The sequence below is a fragment of the Musca domestica genome, unplaced genomic scaffold, assembly GCF_030504385.1.
Source record: "Musca domestica strain aabys unplaced genomic scaffold, Musca_domestica.polishedcontigs.V.1.1 6, whole genome shotgun sequence".
Classification (NCBI taxonomy): Eukaryota; Metazoa; Arthropoda; class Insecta; order Diptera; family Muscidae; genus Musca; species Musca domestica.
In genome coordinates, this window is record NW_026712363.1 from 465,881 (window position 1) to 486,393 (window position 20,513).

Here is a 20,513-nt window from a genome sequence, read left to right on the forward strand (position 1 = left end):
GTTGTTAGGTAATTTATTTATAAGCGCGAAATCCCACTTCTGAAAATGTAGGACGGCAACCGAATGAATTTCAATAAACACCTTGACTTGTGGTTCTTATTATTTATTAATTTCTTTCTTATTAACACTTGAGCGTGCGTAACGATGTACGGTGTGTTTGGTAGTTCAAGTCAAAACTCCCTCATTGTCTTCACTCTTGTTTTGAGATGGTTAGCCAAACACACACGTAAGCAAAACACACACAACCGTTCATCTTTACCTCCGCTCAAGGAAAAGAGTGATAACAATTGAGTGATTTGTTATTTTATGACTAGATTTACTTAAGTATATGCTATTACAACCATTAACATACTAAAATAGTTAATAATCTTGAGCAATTTAAACTGCCAAGACAATATGCAATTAATTTGGGAGGTCTATGGAATAGAATTTTGATACCAAATTTTTTATTTTGACGATTTGAATGATTTTTTTCTATAATTGTTTTTTTTTTATATTAACATGCCTCTTCCATGCGCTGTTATTTATGATATTAAAGCCACAAACCATTTGCTCAGAATGTATTTTGCCTAGTTTTTACTATTTTAGGTTTTTGGTGTGAAAGCCAATGACTTCTAATTGGAATAGCGAGATAACACTCTCGCATGTAGTTAAGCATTGTCTAGATCCAGCTTGCGAAAATAATCGTAGTTGTGGATACACGCCAATTTTGTAATCTTCACACAAACGCACATTTCCATCTGGCTTAGGAATTACACCAACGGAAGCCCACAGCTGCTTGTATTTACGTTTGAAGTTATGCCCTCCCGCCTTTTTTACCCTCATTTTCCACTCCTGCCGACCGAGGGGATCGCGTACACATACTTACATACATACGTAGGGATCGCGTACACATCATGATCCGCACCATTATCAGCAAGCGTTAGTAAGTTAGTGTGATATTAACAAATGGCGTATTGTTATTATTAGGCAAAAATATATTCACATTGCCCTGCAGTGAAATTTTATATCAAAAAAGGGTATACCTACTGTATACCAAGGAATGGAATTAGATCACAAAACGTCATATCGAGTTTGACACTAGTGTTACTATAGAGTCAAATCAGCTGGGATTTGATGTTACCTGTAATAATTATACCATGATTCGTTCTATGGAATTTACGTGTATAAACTTCGAATTTGTGTATCCCCATTTGACATTCGTCGATCGTTTTTATAAATATCGATAGTTTTGTTTATAAATGTTTATAATTTTGTTTATATATGCCGCAAATTTTGTTTATTCCGTGAGTTCCACTCGAAGATTCACATAGCTGATTGTACTGATCGGCTGCCTGAGTTATATATCTGGATTCTTTGAAATATAGTTCTTGTAAAAATATCGCTTTCTTATCGCGGAAGTACCATCCATCGGGAAGAGATAAGCCACGCCCGTGATAGTTTTAAGCGTGACTAATTCGTTCTAATGATCACAGAAGTTACTCCCTTGGCAGTTATTGGATGTAAAATAAAAAAAATATTCCTTTTTATGTTTTTTCTATTGGTATTGGTACTTTTTTCAATGTACGCTTGCGTAGAACTTATACTTATTAGCTAAAAAACGCATATTAATTTTTTCTTTTTAAAAATGTGATGTCCGGCTTGAAAATTGAACCCGAGTGTTCAGAGAGAAAACATGCTTACCACTGCACCACAGTGTCATAAAGTCCCCTGTCAGAATAAAGTCTTATTTTTGTTCAATTCATTAGTAATTTTAAACTATCTAAAACGTTGTAGAACTGTTACAAATTCAGATATTTTTTGGTTTAAAAATGTGTGCTAATCAGTTGAGTAATGATGTGATACTTCAACTCACTTAGCTCACTGAAACGTTCTGTACTAGCTGATAGAATGACATCGTGTTATGATAAAAAGTGCCAATTAGAATTGCAATTGATGTAAAACACTATTAAACACAAACAAGCTTAAACTCACTACAGAAATTATCGCAATATGTGACAAAAAATAATTCTAAGACTTCGCAATCGCAATCATTATATCATTCAAATATATTATTACGTCTCCCATTCTAATTAGGTCTTTGAAACACTGTTCATAAACGTTTGGAAAACTGATAGGGCGGCATTTTTTAACCCAAAAGATATACGTACGAACTCATATTGTCCTAGAGGCGTTATGAACGATGTATATTAAATGGAATCATCACTCATAAAAACGTGGTGGAAACCATGTTTTAGATCCAATTTAGTGAACACTTTTTTGTTTGTTACATAAGTCATGTCTACATATGTTTCTTTAAACAATGCATAAAATTGTCTCAAAATGTTATGGTCAACTATACCGCCCACTTCTAGATTGTAGCTTGTAAAATTCGAAGAGCCATCTATTGTCAGTATATCGTTTTCAAATGCAACACAATCCTGCTCATAGTTTGAATCGACAGCTGTAATTTTGTTGCTTAGCTCCAAATTGCCTGTAAATGTTTTTTGTTGTAAACCTGTTCATAATTTCTTTTGATTCTGTAGGTATTTTCCTTCCAACTCCAATTTGCCCGCAGTTTGTTCTGATGTACTAACTATCTGTTTGTTATCTGACTTTAATTGGTTTGAGTTGTGTTGGTGGGGTTCTGTATCAATTTCAACACCGAACAACAGTAATTTGCTATTGGTCTGTTCCAAAAAATCCCATCCCAACAATACTGAGTACTTCATACAATGTTTATCTACCACAATCATTTTATGTTGAAAACATTTATTTGATAATGTCAAAAACAAAAAGCAATATCCAAATGTTTTTAAGAAAGTAAAGTTTAAACCATAAAAATTTGTATTTTGAACGGGGAAAATTTGTGTTCCATGTGGCAATGAATACTCTCTAATTAAGCTTATTGAGCTACCCGTGTCTATTAGTCTTTCTAAACAAAGACTAACATTATTTCTGAAATTAAATGCATAGGTAAAATATCTTACATAAGGATTCTGTAATTTTGTCGTCACTTTTTTCTTATTTTGTTCGCAGCTAGACACTGTGTGGTCGCTGCCACCACAAGCATAACATGTTGCAGGCTGTCGTCTTGGTTTACCGCAGTCAACTGCATAATGGCCAAGGCTGTTACAATTGTAACAGCGGACATCTAACTTGATGGTTGAAGAGGCGCGGCCAGCGTCACTCGACTTAGGCAACGGAATTGCTGCCAATGCTTTGCACATCTTCGTCACACATTGTTTGTCGTCGAAGCTGGACGTTTGGTATGCCCTCGATGACATATTCTAACAATTCGTCTTCCTTTAATTTTAGTTTGCTCGTCAAACGCACTTTATCATTGCAGTAGTTATTGAATTGTTCGTCAGACTTCCAAAGTTGACTTTCAAATTTTTTACGCAACTCCAACTTGCTTTCGTTGGAACCGAACACCAACCAAAATTGCTGGAACATTTCAGTCACTGTTTCTGTTAGAGAATTGCGGCTTGTGCGTGGCCATGTTAATGGTCTACCCACTAGCTTCTTCGCAAACAGAGCACGTAGCATTGTACGTTTGCTGCAAATCTCTCAGCTGCGTTACCCAAAACTCTGCGTCAGTCTTACCGTCGAACTCTGGCAAGAAGTTGCTGATCAGAGACAAATAAACACCAATGTCTGCCGGTTGTGCGTTGTTGTTGTTACCTGAGAATAGTTTTAAGAAATTATTTTCTCTCTCCAACAATTCTTTCTCCTTCTTTAATAATTCATTTTCTTTTCGTAACAACTGCAGCCCTCGTTCTCTTATTTTTGCCGCTGTTCTCTTCTCGGTATGTTTTTGCTGGAGCGCTAATTTTATTTCACCGAATGTTCCATCAGTAATTTTTAACTTTTTCTGCATTTTGTTTTTTTTTGTTGGTGTTTTGTTGTTTCGGTAACTGTAGATTTGTTTCACATAAGGGTGTCGGTATTTTTTTTTTGGTGTGTTCATCTCATCTTTTTTGCTCGATTGAAAACCGGTTGTTTTCTGAATTTTTTTTTGTTTTGCTTGCATTGACTTTACCTTGTTCGTCATTTCCGAGACTGCACTTTGTTCTTCTTCGCTAACCACTAGCAACGGCATAATATTTTTTTTGACCGCAACGTGACATTGTCGGTGCTTTTATTTTCTCCGCCACTAACATTGTCTAATGTGGTGACGTCATATAGCAGTTGATCCTCCTTTATTCGCAGCCATTTGTTCAGTGACTTTATTTTATTTATTAGCGAAAAGGAAAAAAACAGCGTTGTTAGGTAATTTATTTATAAGCGCGAAATCCCACTTCTGAAAATGTAGGACGGCAACCGAATGAATTTCAATAAACACCTTGACTTGTGGTTCTTATTATTTATTAATTTCTTTCTTATTAACACTTGAGCGTGCGTAATGATGTACGGTGTGTTTGGTAGTTCAAGTCAAAACTCCCTCATTGTCTTCACTCTTGTTTTGAGATGGTTAGCCAAACACACACGTAAGCAAAACACACACAACCGTTCATCTTTACCTCCGCTCAAGGAAAAGAGTGATAACAATTGAGTGATTTGTTATTTTATGACTAGATTTACTTAAGTATATGCTATTACAACTATTAACATACTAAAATAGTTAATAATCTTGAGCAATTTAAACTGCCAAGACAATATGCAATTAATTTGGGAGGTCTATGGAATAGAATTTTGATACCAAATTTTTTATTTTGACGATTTGAATGATTTTTTTCTATAATTGTTTTTTTTTTTTTATATTAACATGCCTCTTCCATGCGCTGTTATTTATGATATTAAAGCCACAAACCATTTGCTCAGAATGTATTTTGCCTAGTTTTTACTATTTTAGGTCTTTGGTGTGAAAGCCAATGACTTCTAATTGGAATAGCGAGATAACACTCTCGCATGTAGTTAAGCATTGTCTAGATCCAGCTTGCGAAAATAATCGGAAATTTTCATCGATTCTTTTGATTTGTAGTTGTGGATACACGCCAATTTTGTAATCTTCACACAAACGCACATTTCCATCTGGCTTAGGAATTACACCAACGGAAGCCCACAGCTGCTTGTATTTACGTTTGAAATTATGCCCTCCCGCCTTTTTTTTACCCTCATTTTCCACTCCTGCCGACCGAGGGGATCGCGTACACATACTTACATACATACGTAGGGATCGCGTACACATTATGATCCGCACCATTATCAGCAAGCGTTAGTAAGTTTGTGTGATATTAACAAATGGCGTATTGTTATTATTAGGCAAAAATATATTCACATTGCCCTGCAGTGAAATTTTATATCAAAAAAGGGTATACCTACTGTATACCAAGAAATGGAATTAGATCACAAAACGTCATATCGAGTTTGACACTAGTGTTACTATAGAGTCAAATCAGCTGGGATTTGATGTTACCTGTAATAATTATACCATGATTCGTTCTATGGAATTTACGTGTATAAACTTCGAATTTGTGTATCCCCATTTGACATTCGTCGATCGTTTTTATAAATATCGATAGTTTTGTTTATAAATGTTTATAATTTTGTTTATATATGCCGCAAATTTTGTTTATTCCGTGAGTTCCACTCGAAGATTCACATAGCTGATTGTACTGATCGGCTGCCTGAGTTATATATCTGGATTCTTTGAAATATAGTTCTTGTAAAAATATCGCTTTCTTATCGCGGAAGTACCATCCATCGGGAAGAGATAAGCCACGCCCGTGATAGTTTTAAGCGTGACTAATTCGTTCTAATGATCACAGAAGTTACTTCCTTGGCAGTTATTGGATGTAAAATAAAAAAATATTCCTTTTTATTTTTTTCTATTGGTATTTGTACTTTTTTCAATGTACGCTTGCGTAGAACTTATACTTATTAGCTAAAAAACGCATATTAATTTTTTCTTTTTAAAAATGTGATGTCCGGCTTGAAAATTGAACCCGAGTGTTCAGAGAGAAAACATGCTTACCACTGCACCACAGTGTCATAAAATCCCCTGTCAGAATAAAGTCTTATTTTTGTTCAATTCATTAGTAATTTAAAACTATCTAAAACGTTGTAGAACTGTTACAAATTCAGATATTTTTTGGTTTAAAAATGTGTGCTAATCAGTTGAGTAATGATGTGATACTTCAACTCACTTAGCTCACTGAAACGTTCTGTACTAGCTGATAGAATGACATCGTGTTATGATAAAAAATTGCCAATTAGAATTGCAATTGATGTAAAACACTATTAAACACAAACAAGCTTAAACTCACTACAGAAATTGTCGCAATATGTGACAAAAAATAATTCAAAGACTTTTAGACACTTTAATAGGAATACGAGAGTTAGTTGGGGTATATTGATTTTAAGTTCAAAGCGCTGAGTGGCACATATTTACACAATTGGATTTTGTATTCTACTCTATAACAACTCGATAAATGGATACAAAGGAAGTTGTGTGTGTTTTGGAAGTACTCATTTTATTAAGTACTCATTATTGGGTTCGGAACAATGCAATAAATTAGAAATTGACCAACTGTGGATAAATCGAAATTTGGAATAAATAAACTTTCAAGATGAGAACGAAAAATCTGTATATTGTTTCGTATCGATTTTATTATCGATTTGGAGTATATAAAAAAAAATATATAAGAAAAAAAAATTATTAGAAAAAAAACGCGAAAACTGAACGGTAGGCCAAGATTTCTTTTCAAAATCATGTTCAATATATACCAAAAAAATTATTTCTCATAAAAAGAGTACGTTTTGTCCTGTCCTGCATACGTTGTAATATGCATTTTGATTATAACTGAATTGGAATATTTTAAGACATAAGAGTAGCTGATTGACCTGCAGTCTATAAACAACAAAATATGTAACTGCTACAATAACAACACATACAACTATCTTGGTGTGTGCCTTATCTTGATGTCATTGATCCATGGTTCTTCTCATGTTTTTTGTTACTTTCCATTAATTAGTCCTATATTAGGTTTTATATAATTTAAGAATATTTTTTCATTCATTTTATTTTGTTTCGAAGTAGTGGGGATCGATGTTAGTGCCATTCTCTTCTGGCCTTCCTTATTTCACACACGGGATTTCGAATGTCCTATGGGTTGTAGGAGCTATTTTCCTTTTTATAAAAGTTTGTGTGGTGGCGTTGACTACCGATCATTTTAACTGCATTATGAATTTCCTAAAATATTAGGCATATTTTTAGCTCACATGGGTACTGCAATTCATATAGTTTATTTGGCAGTTAACGGCTTAGTAAAAACTTGTTGAGTTTTTTGGTTTTTTCCTGAGTTTGACTTTTTTACCCTTATTCCGGGGAAGTATTTTTTCCTTGGGGAGGAACCTGGGTACCCGGATATTTGATCCTAAGATCAAAGCCCAACCCTCGGTTTAAACCCGGATCTCCTAAACCAATATGGACAATTTAGGTATAATTTAAATTTTTTTTATCAGTAATTTGTAATTAGTTTTATTATCCATTCCCTCAAAATACATTAAATAATGCGTACTGTTAGATAAAAAATATACATATTTAGATTAATGAACTGCAGAAGACCCTTGGAAAACACTGGGTTGCCCATCAAGCTCTGTTGGGTTCCTGGTCATTATAATATTCCAGGCAACGAGACTGCAGACGAATTGCCGAGGCTAGGATCCGAATCAACTGCCATTGAAGTGGAGAACTCGGCTAAACCAGCACTGTTCTACTTCCTACAGGTTATTCACAGACACTACTCTGAGAAAATCCAACAAAGATTGCTAGACGAAAGGGGTTGTACCAATTCCAAATGAATCTGGTCCATACTCTCGGAGAAGAGAACAAAGTCGCTACTGTCATTGTCGAAACCTGATTTAAAACTTGTGGTGTGTATCATCACAGGTCACTTTAAGCTGATGGCAATGATCTCGAAATGGGATAGAGATGACATTGACTACTGTAGGATCTGTCAAGCAGATGAGCACTGTCCAGCACTCATTAATGTGAGACACAGGTTGGAACTAGTGTCACATGATCTGTCTTCTTTTTCTAACAATGACCCTACAGTAATTCTTCAATTAGCCAGAAGATTTAAGTGGCAACTTCTTTAGCCGTAGATCACACTCTATAAGTCTATCTTCTATCTTCACTCTCCTCCATCGCCCATTCCTTTTTTTACTATTCTTTTTAGGATGAACACAAAGGACCACTAGGTCTCCGAGTGGAGCGGTTACCAAACGGTAACCGCGCGTCCTTTAACCTAACCTAACCTAGATTAGTTAATTTGTATTTGGAGTTACTTCAGAATTAAAAAAATTCAACATATTCTTTGAATACACTAATTAAAAACATTAAACCTTGTGTGTATACATGCATGCATTACTTTCATATATAAAAACATTCTTTGAATACAAAAAACATGAAACAACTCTTCATTGTGAAAAAATGTGTCAAAACGTAACAGCTAACTCTTTGAAAACAAAAAAATTACCAAACAAAAAAAATTACCAAAAAAAAAATATATATATGAAAACATAGCCAATTTATGAATTGAACATAAATAATCGTATTTTTCGTTAGGTTTTTTTGCGATATGATTTTTTTATTTTCTCTCCCTTTGTTGAGATGTATTGATTTTTAGTTGTCCTTTTTAACTCCTTTTTGCCATGCCACTCGCATTATTTTCTTTCGATATTAATCGCCTCCAATGTTGTTTCGAATGCGGGGTAATCTATTTGAACTTTACTTCCTTTAGGAAAAGTAAAATATAAAGCTGATATTATCGAGTTTTCATTATTACAGCTTTACTTTAAAACAAATACATTTTTTCAGAGATGTGGAAAAAGGATTTTTTTTGCAAATTTAACTGGTAGTTATTGTTTTCTTTTTCACCGTGTTGTCTTCATTTTTGTTTAAAAAAATAAACAAAAGAAATTTGTAATTAATTTCCTGAAATAAACTGGTAATTATTTCTGCAAAAAGGGTCTGAAGTGAAATTGGATAATCAAATGGAAACCAGCGTATTGCCATTTTATTGTCATATTATCAATATATATTATGGCATCATGGATTCAGTAACCTTTACGTTAAAAGATAAAAGAAAGATAGTCTGACACTTTGTTTGTCGGTCAGTTCATATTTAGATTAAATTTGTAATAATGAGAAACGATTGTCAGACAACATAGGAAAGGTGCAATAACCGACTTTAGATTACTATCACGATTCTCTTGGAATGAGTAATAAGATGCATTTCACAATAATGAAGTTATGTTCATCGTTTTCTCAATATAGATTTCTTTCTCGATTACATTTGACAAATTCTATAGCGCAATATAATAACGCACTTTTATCTAGGTATATAAATTGTCGGTATTTATGTACCCCGAGGATCTCTATTAGCATACAATTTTAATGCATGGTTTCCCTCACAGCAATGAAGTAGCTTCGGGTATTTTATACACAGTTGACTCTCCAGTTGCGCATTGGCCAATATCTCTTAATACCTAAATAAGTAAAGGTATTTTGTTGTATAAATGGGGTATGAAAATAAACACTACAAACAAACGACACCATTTGCTTAAGAAATGATTTAGGGAAGTTCTGTTCTTCCTGAAATTAAATCTCTAAAGTTAAAAATGGCATCCTTGAATGAATACAGTTGTTTTTAATAAAAGAGACATATGGAAGCAGGAAAATGCTTTTATAAATAAGTATTTTATTTTCTATGTTTAGTTGCGAATTCCTGTAATTGCTTAACTCCAAAAATTTTGTTTCTAGGGAAACAATTATATTATTACCTAAACAGTTTTAACTAAGAATTTATGAATCATCAGCTAAAAGTGAGATTGTACAGCCATGTAATCTTGGAATATTTGAAGAATAAATGTTGTACAGAATAGAAAAAAGACAAGATCCTTGAGGTCTCCCTGCAATTATATCTTTCCTTTCAGAGTAACATGCGCCGATTGAGGCAAGGAATGCCCGTTCACGTAAGGATCTAAATATTATTTTTATTATTTTTTATTTATTAGCTTGAACATCTTGTAAATGAGTAATGAGACGTTATCGAAGGCTGATTTTATGTCGGGTAGAATTCTTTGGCGAGAAGTTATCGTGAACATATCCCATGTTTTTAAAAAAGTTTGTGTCGTGTTGTTTTCCCTCCTAAATCCAAATTGTTGTGAACGAGCTATGTTAGAAGAGATATAGAACGATACCTCCTTGTGATATTGAGATCTTCGGAAATATTTTGACTATCCCACTTGTTAAAAAAGACTGTTACCACAGTCGATACATTGTTTCAAAGTTTCCATTTATAATAATCCATAAAATCGTCTCATTCGTCATCATCGTCTTAGAAGATGTAAGTTGATTCCTCCCCCGGTTGTCTACAACAACAACAGTAACAACAACATGTTTGTCCTCGGTTTGTACATCGTACACCGGTTGAATTTGTCAAAAGGCATCGTTTATGTGTAATCTTCCTTCTTAAGGGACATGAAGGCAAAAATTGTAGGAGTCATTGTGGTCAAGAGTGTAATCAGAAATATCACACTCTGTTGCGAGCCAAATACAGATTCGTTAAAATTCGAATTTTTCTTCGTAATTGTTCTCTCACTTTTAATGTGATTGATCCAGACATTTCACGTCGAGAAGAACAAAGTGAATATAGTTGATATCATTGATTTATCCGGCATCTAAATCTCGTCGTTTGGAACAACTTCAGGAAAACTTAAATCTATCGGTCATGTTGGAAAAACGTAACTTGAAGCTTCGTTGTCGCTGTAAGATCGCTTATTTTAGAAACTTCATCATTGGTTGTAGATTCAATATGAAGAAATTTCCCAACAATTTCGGTCACAACCATCCTGAAGTCAGATTTTTCAAATGTAGTTTTATAAATTCGCAGACTCTCGTCCAATGGATATTGCGTTAGGAGCAGATTTGTACTCTTCTTCTAACTACTACATCCTTGTTGTGTAGGAGAGACAGATTTCCATGTAAATATGATTGATGGGACAAGCCGCCACCCTTTAGGCATCTTAATGTCTAGACAACAAAAATATTATTGAGTATCGACCGCGTTGTTAAGTTGTTTAGTTTGAAGGATAGTTGGATACTTAGACTTTCACAGTAGACTCCAGCTTCCGTTCCACTTTCCATTTTTGACCCATCAGTATAGACAGCTATACTGTTAAAAGGTGGAGTGTCGCGGGTCCAGATGTCCCTGTTAGGTATATGAATATCAAGTAGTTCAAAGCTGTGCCTAGGTGATATATATGTAGCCTGATTTTCTATGAGAATGACGGAGTGTCCAAAGGCCTGACTCCGCCATTGCCCTAGTTCATTGAGTCGCAGGGCACACCTAGCAGCTTGTTCCCCACAAATAAACCTACCGGTTTTAAATTGAGTAGGGTGTCTAGTGCGGATTGGGGTGTGCTCCTATACGCCCCTATAATTAGTAGCGACTTTATCAATGCTTTTACTGAAGGTGGTTTTCCCTAAGGAGTGCTACCAAACAAGCCTCCTATAGGTTAGAATTGGTTGGACGACTGACTCATATAACCATTTGATTATGTCAGGCTTGAGTCTCCAGGTTTTTCTATGGAGTTTTTCCAGGAATAAAGTGGAATTGAGCCCTTCCTCACTCGCTCCTCGAGTTCCTCTTCCAGCTTAGTTTCTGGTCTAGGATGGTACCGAGATATTTGGCTTCCGAAGAAAGGCTTAGCATAACACAATCAAGTATCGGTAGCGAAAAGTGTTTTGGATTTTCCGCTTCTCTGTTTTTGATGGGTTTACGCCAAGTCCATTGCAGCATGTCTATCTGGAGAGTTTAACTGGAGTTCCCTGAATAAGATCTAAAACAGTTTGCGGGAATTTTCCAGCAATCAGCAAAACCACATCATCGGCGTATGCCACGACCTTGTTCCGTCGTGTTCCAGTTCGATTAGAATAAGGAATCTTAATTCTTCTTTATATAATAAGTTTGTGTTTTGTAGATCATCTCCAATTCCACAATTGCTGTTTCCAAGATTTTCGTTTGTACTTGGCGAGAAGGCGTTTCAAGTGAGAGTTGGGAGATTGTGGAATTAGCGGCCTCTAACCCTACGTAATTTTACCTGTTCTTTTGATATATACAGGAAGAGGAGTTTTGAATATTTTTTGTTCATTGAGTTTCAGTTTGCGGGTTATTTTTGTTATTTGTTTTTAGTTATTGGCTGGGGAGCCATTTTATGGTTGTTTATTTTCCATAGAGTAATTTTATTCATTCGCGCGGATGGAAACGATTGATGGTTAGCACCTGCATGTAGAGATGCCTCTTGCCTTTTTCCTCTGGAGGAGGTGGAGAAGTTTTGTCTGAGGGTCTAATTATTGTACTGTTGTATGTTAATATAAGATTTTGACCATGTTGGCTTATTTGTATTGAATTGTATGAAATAAATGAAATGATAAATTTAAACTAAAATGCTTTATACTTTACAATTTCATTGTGAAAGATAATAAAACTCATAAGCGATTTTTGGAGCGCTTCAGTTTTAATCCATTTATTCTGGGCTTTAAGTGGAAGTTAGGTGGTTCCAAGAAAAAAAATTTATACTAAATTGTTGTTCGATATGAGAACATATGCTTATTTCCTAATATTGCATAAAGTCATGTGAACCAACCTTATGTGTAATTCAATGTTTTTTAATCAGGTTGCGGAGAACGATTTAAATACGCTCTTTCTCACAACTATTCACGCCGACGATTCGATTGTTTTTTAATTTATCGCGAGCGATAAAGTTGCAATGAGTACAGTAGCATTTATAATCTCCCACGAGCATAAGCACTGCACAAAAAACTCATGAACGATAAAACTTCGCTGCAATCGTCGTCGATTCGATCTTTCGCGAACGTTCGTTTTTATAACCTACACCACATAGTGGTAAGGGTTTTATGTCTTTGTGCATTTGTTTGTAACATGGATAAGGAAGCGATGTAGATCCATAGTTACTTTTGAGGATCTTCATAGGATCACTTTCTGAGTCGATTTATCCATGTCAGTCCATCCGTCCATCCGTCCGTCCCTCCGTCCATGTATTCTTGTGAACAAAATGCAAGTCGCATTTATTATCCGATTTTGGTGTTATTTTAAAAACAATGTTTGTGACGAACCCTATTGAAATTGGTGATAATCGGATCACATTTAGTTATAGCTCCCATATATCTTCAACCGATGTCGGGTTAATTGTGCACCAAATGACCAATATCAGTCCAAATGAGCTGAAATTTGGCAGAAGCGGCCGAATTCAGTGTAGAAGCAAGTACATCAAATTTTGGTTCAAAATCGAATTCAGATATAGCTATAGCTTCCATATATATGTTTCATCCGATTTAGTGTTTAAGTCCCTCACATGCGTAATATGCACTCCACAAGAATAATATTTGGTATCAGATACAATCCAGAAATACCTCTGTCAAATGTTATCAAAATAGGTTCAGATTTGGATAAAACTTCCATATAATCCGATTCCAGGTTTATTGTGCAAATAATGGCTAATATCAGCCCAAATAGAATGAATTTCGGAACATAGTGAATTGTGGAACTCAACTCCGATATATATTTTTTTAATATAATTCTTTTCGAAGTGATATCATGCACTCTATAGCAATGTTATTTGGTATAAATGATTAAAATGTCCCCGTCAAATTTAGTGAAAATCGATTCAGAATTGCACATGCCTCATATATATTACTTTCCTCTAAAACTAAACTATAACTTCTATAAAACCAAATATTTATAAGTATTTATGGGTAAGTATGCATATTGGTGTAAGGTATCAAATAGTCGCCCCGTCCGACTTTTGACTTTTCCTTACTAGTTTGAGAATGCAAAATGAACTCATGCGAGAATATCGTATTTTTAATCGTTCGCGATCGATTAATAAACATTTTATTTTATGTTGCACATTCATACGCTGTGAGTTTACATTATTTGATTATGAAGAACGTTTTATGATGCTGTTTACAAAATTGATTTATATAAAAACTATATTTAATATATTTAAAATATAAAAATTACTAAAAAGCTTGTAGACCAGACATTACATTTAAGCTTTCTTAAATTCCTTATGAGATACTTCCTTTTTCTAATATATTGTTATTCAACTTAACAATTAATAAATTATTAATTGTGGCACTGCCTTATCTTGTGCAGTATTTGGCTACAAGCGTGGAAAGTTCACTAAATGCTCTTTCTATGGACTCTTGACTTGATGGAACTGCTAAAACTATTTCAGCCAGATTAAACAAATCTTTCTACTAATCTGGTTAAAACATCGACGATGTTTGGTTATATTTTTATTAGATTTAGATGCAATGAGTAAATCAAAATTCTGGCTGTGAATGGTCTCGCAATGTCTTTTAATGTTTACTATTATGTGCCCTTTAAGTTCCTTAAAATCAGTGTAACAAACTAAAATACCGACGGTGTGTTATTCTTTTCACATATAACCCCAAAAATTAAACACAATTGTTCACTGCATTCATGCACAACCAGTTGTTATAATATGTATCTTCAGCAATTTTTATAAATGTTTTATTCAAAATTTTATATTAAAAATCTGGTTTGACAGTTCATTGTCCTAGCTGCTGCGTCAATGCGAATACCAGTATTCTTATACAATGGTTCGTTGTCATTGGAGTGACAGCGATTGTCAAAAATGATTTCAACCACCAACAGTGAATGATCGTTGTTGTGTGCTCGCACTCGTTTGTAATGTGTGCGCGTTTGTTTCGCGAACGTTCGTTTGCTAAAGAATTTATCGCGTTAAAATACAATCGCAAAATGAGCTTAAGTGAGAAGATCGTATTTTTAATCGTTCGCGAGCGAATTTTTGCGCACCCTGATTTTAATATTTGATAACCAGATGCTAGTCATTCTTAGTAAATTATGATTGTGTTTGTCGACCAAGGGATCGTTAATATACAAACGGTATGAATTGATAGAAAATACGTGTTTTTATACTCCTACCACAGATTAGCTTAAAAAATAGGGATCGAAATCTAGAATTTGAAAAATTAATTTGAGAAATTTAATTAAATAAAATAAATTAGAGAGCATCGGAATGTATTTTATAAATATCTTCAACATTATGAACTTTTATCATGGTTGAAATTGTTTTGAACAACACTTTATATTTAAATAATTCATTGATATTTGTATGTTTAAAATTTGTACAAAATTAAAAATTTATCTCGTTTTTAGATATGAAGTTGCTGTACCATTATGTAAACAGGCACTTGAAGACCTTGAAAAAACAAGTGGACATGATCATCCGGACGTGGCAACTATGCTTAATATACTTGCTTTGGTTTACCGTGACCAGGTGAGTTGTACCATTTAAATAAATATATTTAAATTTAAATCATTGTGGTAAAATATAACTCTCTCGTTTTTCCGAGTCCATAAGACCATATTAGACATTTATTTATTTATTACAACTATATATATGTGGGAATTATGCTTACCAGCTGGCTCAATTAATTAAAACACTGTCTATTTAGTCAAAAAGTTTAAAATAAAAGTTTACTGAAAAGTGTTAGGGATATTCAAATGATTCGAAAGTTTAATGAATTTAATGAAATGAATTGACGATATGATGAAATGTCTTAGCACGTCTGTTGTGTACCGCGTCATCGTATGCACTTAGGCTTAGTTAGTTTTTTTTTTAGTCCTACAACTCGGCCATCCTGCAGTCTTGCATATCGTCTTCACTTGTGTTGTCGAGCCACGACTTCATAAATTCCGCACAAGTCGATGTATGTTTCGGCCCTTCACTGTTACCAATTTTTACTACATCGTAGGTGTTGTTTGCTTTAACTTTCACAACTTTGTATGGACCCAAATACTTTGGTTTGAGCTTGAGACCACCTCCAAGCTGAGTTCGTTTAATTGCTACAACGTCATTCTCGTTGTACTAATTTGCTGGCTTACGTTTTTTATTGAATATATGTCGGTTTTCTTCTTGTACGGCAAGAATGTGTTGTTTCGTATAGATTCTCTCTGTTCGTCGTAAAGAGTAATAAGTTCTTGATAAAGTAGTTCTTTCAAATTTAAGTCTCCTCTGGTTCTCATTTTGGCCCCAATTAGCATTTGAAATGGTATGGTACACTTCGCTGGTATGAGGAATTTATAAATTGTTGTACTGCGCCAACATGCTTATACCATATGGCTGGATCGTCGATACTTAGTTTTGAAATTACGGAAACTATGATACTATCGAGTCTTTCAATTTGACCATTTGCACGAGGAAGTCCGGTAGTTATCGTAAGATGATCTATGTTCTCTTCTTCACAGTAAGTTTTGAATTCATCACTCGTAAATGCCGATCCTCGATCTGAAATTATTCTCGCTGGGTTGCCATAAATGGTACTTTGGCTTGTAAGTCTGGAAATAGCGTCTTTGGCAGAAGTCGTTTTCGTGGGATACCACCAAAAATATTTTGTGAAACTATCAATAACGGCAAAAATATGGTTGTAAAGTTTACTGGTTGATTGAAGAGGTCCCAGAAAATCGATATGATAGGTATGTAGAGGAGTATCGTCTTTGGGTATCGGGTTTAATTTGCCTTCCTGCTTACCACGTTTTCGATTAAGAACAACACACGGAATACAATTCGAAATCTGCTTCTGGATTCTCTCTTCTAGATTTGGAATGTAATACTCTTTTGAGATTAACTCTTTGGTTTTCTTTACTGAAAAATGTCCTCTTTCATGAGCATTCCTGATGATTTCGCTTCTCATTCCTTTTGGTACAACTATCAGTTCATTATCATCTACTAGTTTGTACAAAATATCTCCTTTCATGAAGTATTCTTTATAGTCAGGTTGTTCTTTCAAAATTTCTCGGATGGTGTTGAGATCGTCATGTATCAGCAATCGGCTTATTTTCGACGTTAGATTCTGTTCATTGATTATCATTATCGGGTGTCTGCTTAAAGCATCAACGTGTTTTATTTGTGTTCCTGGACGGTGTTCAATGACATAATCATATTCTTGTAAGAATAATACCCAACGCGCAATTCTGGTACATAAATCTTTTTTGTCTAATGTCTTTGCAAAGGCATTGCAATCAGTGACTATTTTAAAACTCATTCCAATTAGGTAAACTCTAAATTTGTCCAAAGCTTATATGATTGCTAGTACTTCTAGTTCATAGCTGGTGTATTTTCTTTCGGCGTCGCTGGTTTTCTTACTCATATAATAGACTGGATGGAGAAAATCGTCTTCTGGTGATTTCTGTAAAAGCACAGCTCCATATCCATCTATTGACGCGTCTTGTGAACTTCAGTCTCATAATTCTGGTTGAAAATTCTTAAAACTGGTACTTCACATAGTATCTGTTTAAGCCTATTAAAAGCTGTGATATGATCGTCGTTGAATCTAAACGGAGTATCTTTCTTCTTTAAGTCGGTTAACGGTTTGGCTATCAATGCGAAGTCTGGAATAAATTTCCTAATCCAAGGAATCTTTCTACTTGCTTAGTATCTTTCGGTTGTGAATGGTTCGCCATAGCTTTGATCTTCTCTGGTGTTGTTGAAATCTGTTGATTTTCAATAATGTAACCAAGAAACTGTATTCGTGTTTGTAGAAAATGGCATTTCTTTATGTTAAGTTCCAATCCGTAATCCTTGCAAGTATTTAGAACTCCTTCCAAATTGGATAACGCTTCGTCTTCGGTCTTCGCTGGAACTATAACATCATCCACATATGGTAACGCTATACCTTCGCGTGTTAAGTCTCTAAATATTGCATTTACATAGCGTTGAAAAATGGCAGGTGAGTTGGTCAACCCAAAAGGTATTTTAAGAAATTGGTATTGTCCATTATGTGTGACAAAAGAAGTAAATTTTCGACTATCGGCGTTGATATTAACATGGAAACCCCCATGCGCAAATCTATGGCAAATCTAAATATCATTGCTCCTTGCAGTCGATCGAGCTGGTCTTCTATTAATGGCAGTGGAAAATGGTCTTGTATAATGAATCTATTAATTTTTCGATAATCCACGCACAGTCTGTATGCAGAGTCTTTTTTTCCTGACTAGGACGATTGGACTACAAAATTCCGATTCTGATTGTTCAATGATACCTTCCTCAAGCCATTGGTCAATATGTGCGTCAACTATTATTCTTTCTTTCAGTGGAAGTCTTCGAGGTGTACAATATATTGGTGTGTCGTCAATCAGGGTAATACGCATTTCTACATTCGTCGTTTTAATCTTTTGAGGTTTATAATTCTGGACCATATTCTTAACTCTTAGTGTCGTTTCTTCGTTGGACACAGGATTTACATTAATCTGACATTCGTCGTCGGTACAAACGTCCATCTTCAAAATACTATGAGTTTCTTCAAATACTGACTCTTTTACCTTGTTAATCTTTAGGCCATCAGACGTAATCCTTATCTTCGCAAGTTGACAAAATTACCTCGACGTCGATTATTGAACTTGGTACGACGTGATATGTTAAATTATATTGTTCATTGTCTATTTCTAATTCACCATTAAAGTTGCCTAAGGGTTTAACTTTATTCTCATTCGCGTTTTTACCGAATCCGACCAAATGGAAGTTTGATTTTAAAAGTTTCGGTTTACCCATTACGATTATATACGGTTTCGGAAACAATGTTGAATCTACTACTTGTATCGAATAGTGAAGTCAAGTTCACCGAATTTCACATTTTTCCTCATGATGTCATCGGAAATTAAACATTAAACATACATTGGTTTTTTCATTTTTCTAGTTTATATATGTCCGAAATTTTCGCAATTGAAACACTCTAGTCCCTTTCCCTTATCCTTACACGATTTTGATGAATGTCCTTTATTTCCACTTTGTTTCGTTATTGTTTCTGTGTTTGAGCCACATCATTTCGTAGCACTTCAATTTTTCCTTAAACTCTGTTAGATTACGCGTACCATAAAGTATTGCTTTATTTGAAGTAGAATCTCTAATACTGCGATAACATATTGAATTAATGCACTGTCCTCAATAGAACCACGGGATGCCAATTCCTTCATATGCAGAAAGTATTCATGGACACTTTCGTTTTTGGATATTTTTCTTTCGGTGAGAAGTTTATGCAGTTGAGCACTGTTGTTAGTTGATCTAAATTCACATAAAAGAGCCGTTTTTAATTTGATCCACGTAGTGAGTCCTCGTTCACTTGAAACGAATAGCTTGGCTAGATCAGTCAGTAATTTCTTTGCAAACACAAATTTTTGAAAATCATCCCAATACATCGCGCTAGCAATTTCCTCAAACACTTCGAGCCACGATTTTATTGACAGTGTTCCAGATCCGTCAACCTATCAGATTGAATCTTCAATGTCTCTAAAACTCATTGGAAATCTTGGTGCATTTACGTTAACAACATCATACTGTATTCCACACGGGGATTGTTTTTGCAAATTTTCGTCGTTTCTTGTTCTGTTTTGATTAAGTCATTTTTTTGTTCAACTTCTTCCTCGTATGGATTGGTGTTTTTTGTCGATTTGTTATATTTTATTGCATACTGTGCAGCGCCCACGTTAACATCATTACGATGTTCCTGCTCATCATCATTATTGTTGTTGTGTTGAAAAACTTCCACTTTGTTGTTTCTAGCATTGACTATGGTTTTATCGTGAACGTCGCCGTCGCTGGCTGAATTTTGTTCTTCATCGAATTCATCATCTTCGTTTTCCTCGTCGTAGTCGATTCCCAACAAACAGCAAATAGAAACCAGGTCTGATGTTGTCATGTGCGTCTTCACATATTCTGCTTTCTGCTTGTACTGATCGTCGCCTTCAATGAAACTGAAACCTTCAAACATCCTCAGCCGTTTACGATCTCCTCTGTCTCCTTCGCTTTCAAAAACAAATTGATGAAGCATAGCCACCGCCGCACGCTTCGCCGTCCGCAGATTATTTCGAACCACTGCAAAGTCTACGAGCACAGGCAATTCGAATTTTTTTTTACCGTCGCTTTTTTACTTTTACACGTTCTTTTTCGTTTTGCTCGTTACTTTGCTCGCTGAAGACAAACTCTCCACGAATTCTCTCTCACACGTCGTTCGTGGTTTTTCTCGGAATTACAATTATTGAATTTCACAATCTTCACTTTTTCACTTAAGATCCTGGTTGAGCCCCCAAATTTGTGGGAATCATGCTTACCAGTTGGCTGAATTAATTAAAACACTGTTTATTTATATATATATATATATATATATATATATATATATATATATATATATATATATATATAAATATATGTATATATATATATATATATATATATATATATATATATATATATTTTTTTTTTTTTTTTTTTTTTTTTTTTTTTTTTTTTGGACGATATTACGTGACACTTTCCATATTTCATTGAAATTGGTTGATTTTTTTGATATTAACTTATTCCGAATTTCATTGGAATCGTGTTTGCTGCATCAAATACGTGAAATCGGCAGAAAATATATATAGGAGCTATTTATCTAAAATCTATATTTGCCAGGTAAT

General features: G+C 34.6%; 1 protein-coding gene across 2 annotated transcripts in view; it reads left to right on the forward strand.

Annotated features, from left to right (window-relative positions):
* LOC101892697 (kinesin light chain) overlaps positions 1-20,513 on the forward strand; it is a 176,183-nt gene that overhangs the window by 67,499 nt on the left and 88,171 nt on the right. For both annotated transcript variants that reach the window (XM_059129110.1, XM_059129109.1), the window contains exon 3: positions 15,219-15,339. In XM_059129110.1, coding sequence (XP_058985093.1) covers positions 15,219-15,339 — 121 coding nt within the window. The remainder of the gene's footprint in view (positions 1-15,218; positions 15,340-20,513) is intronic.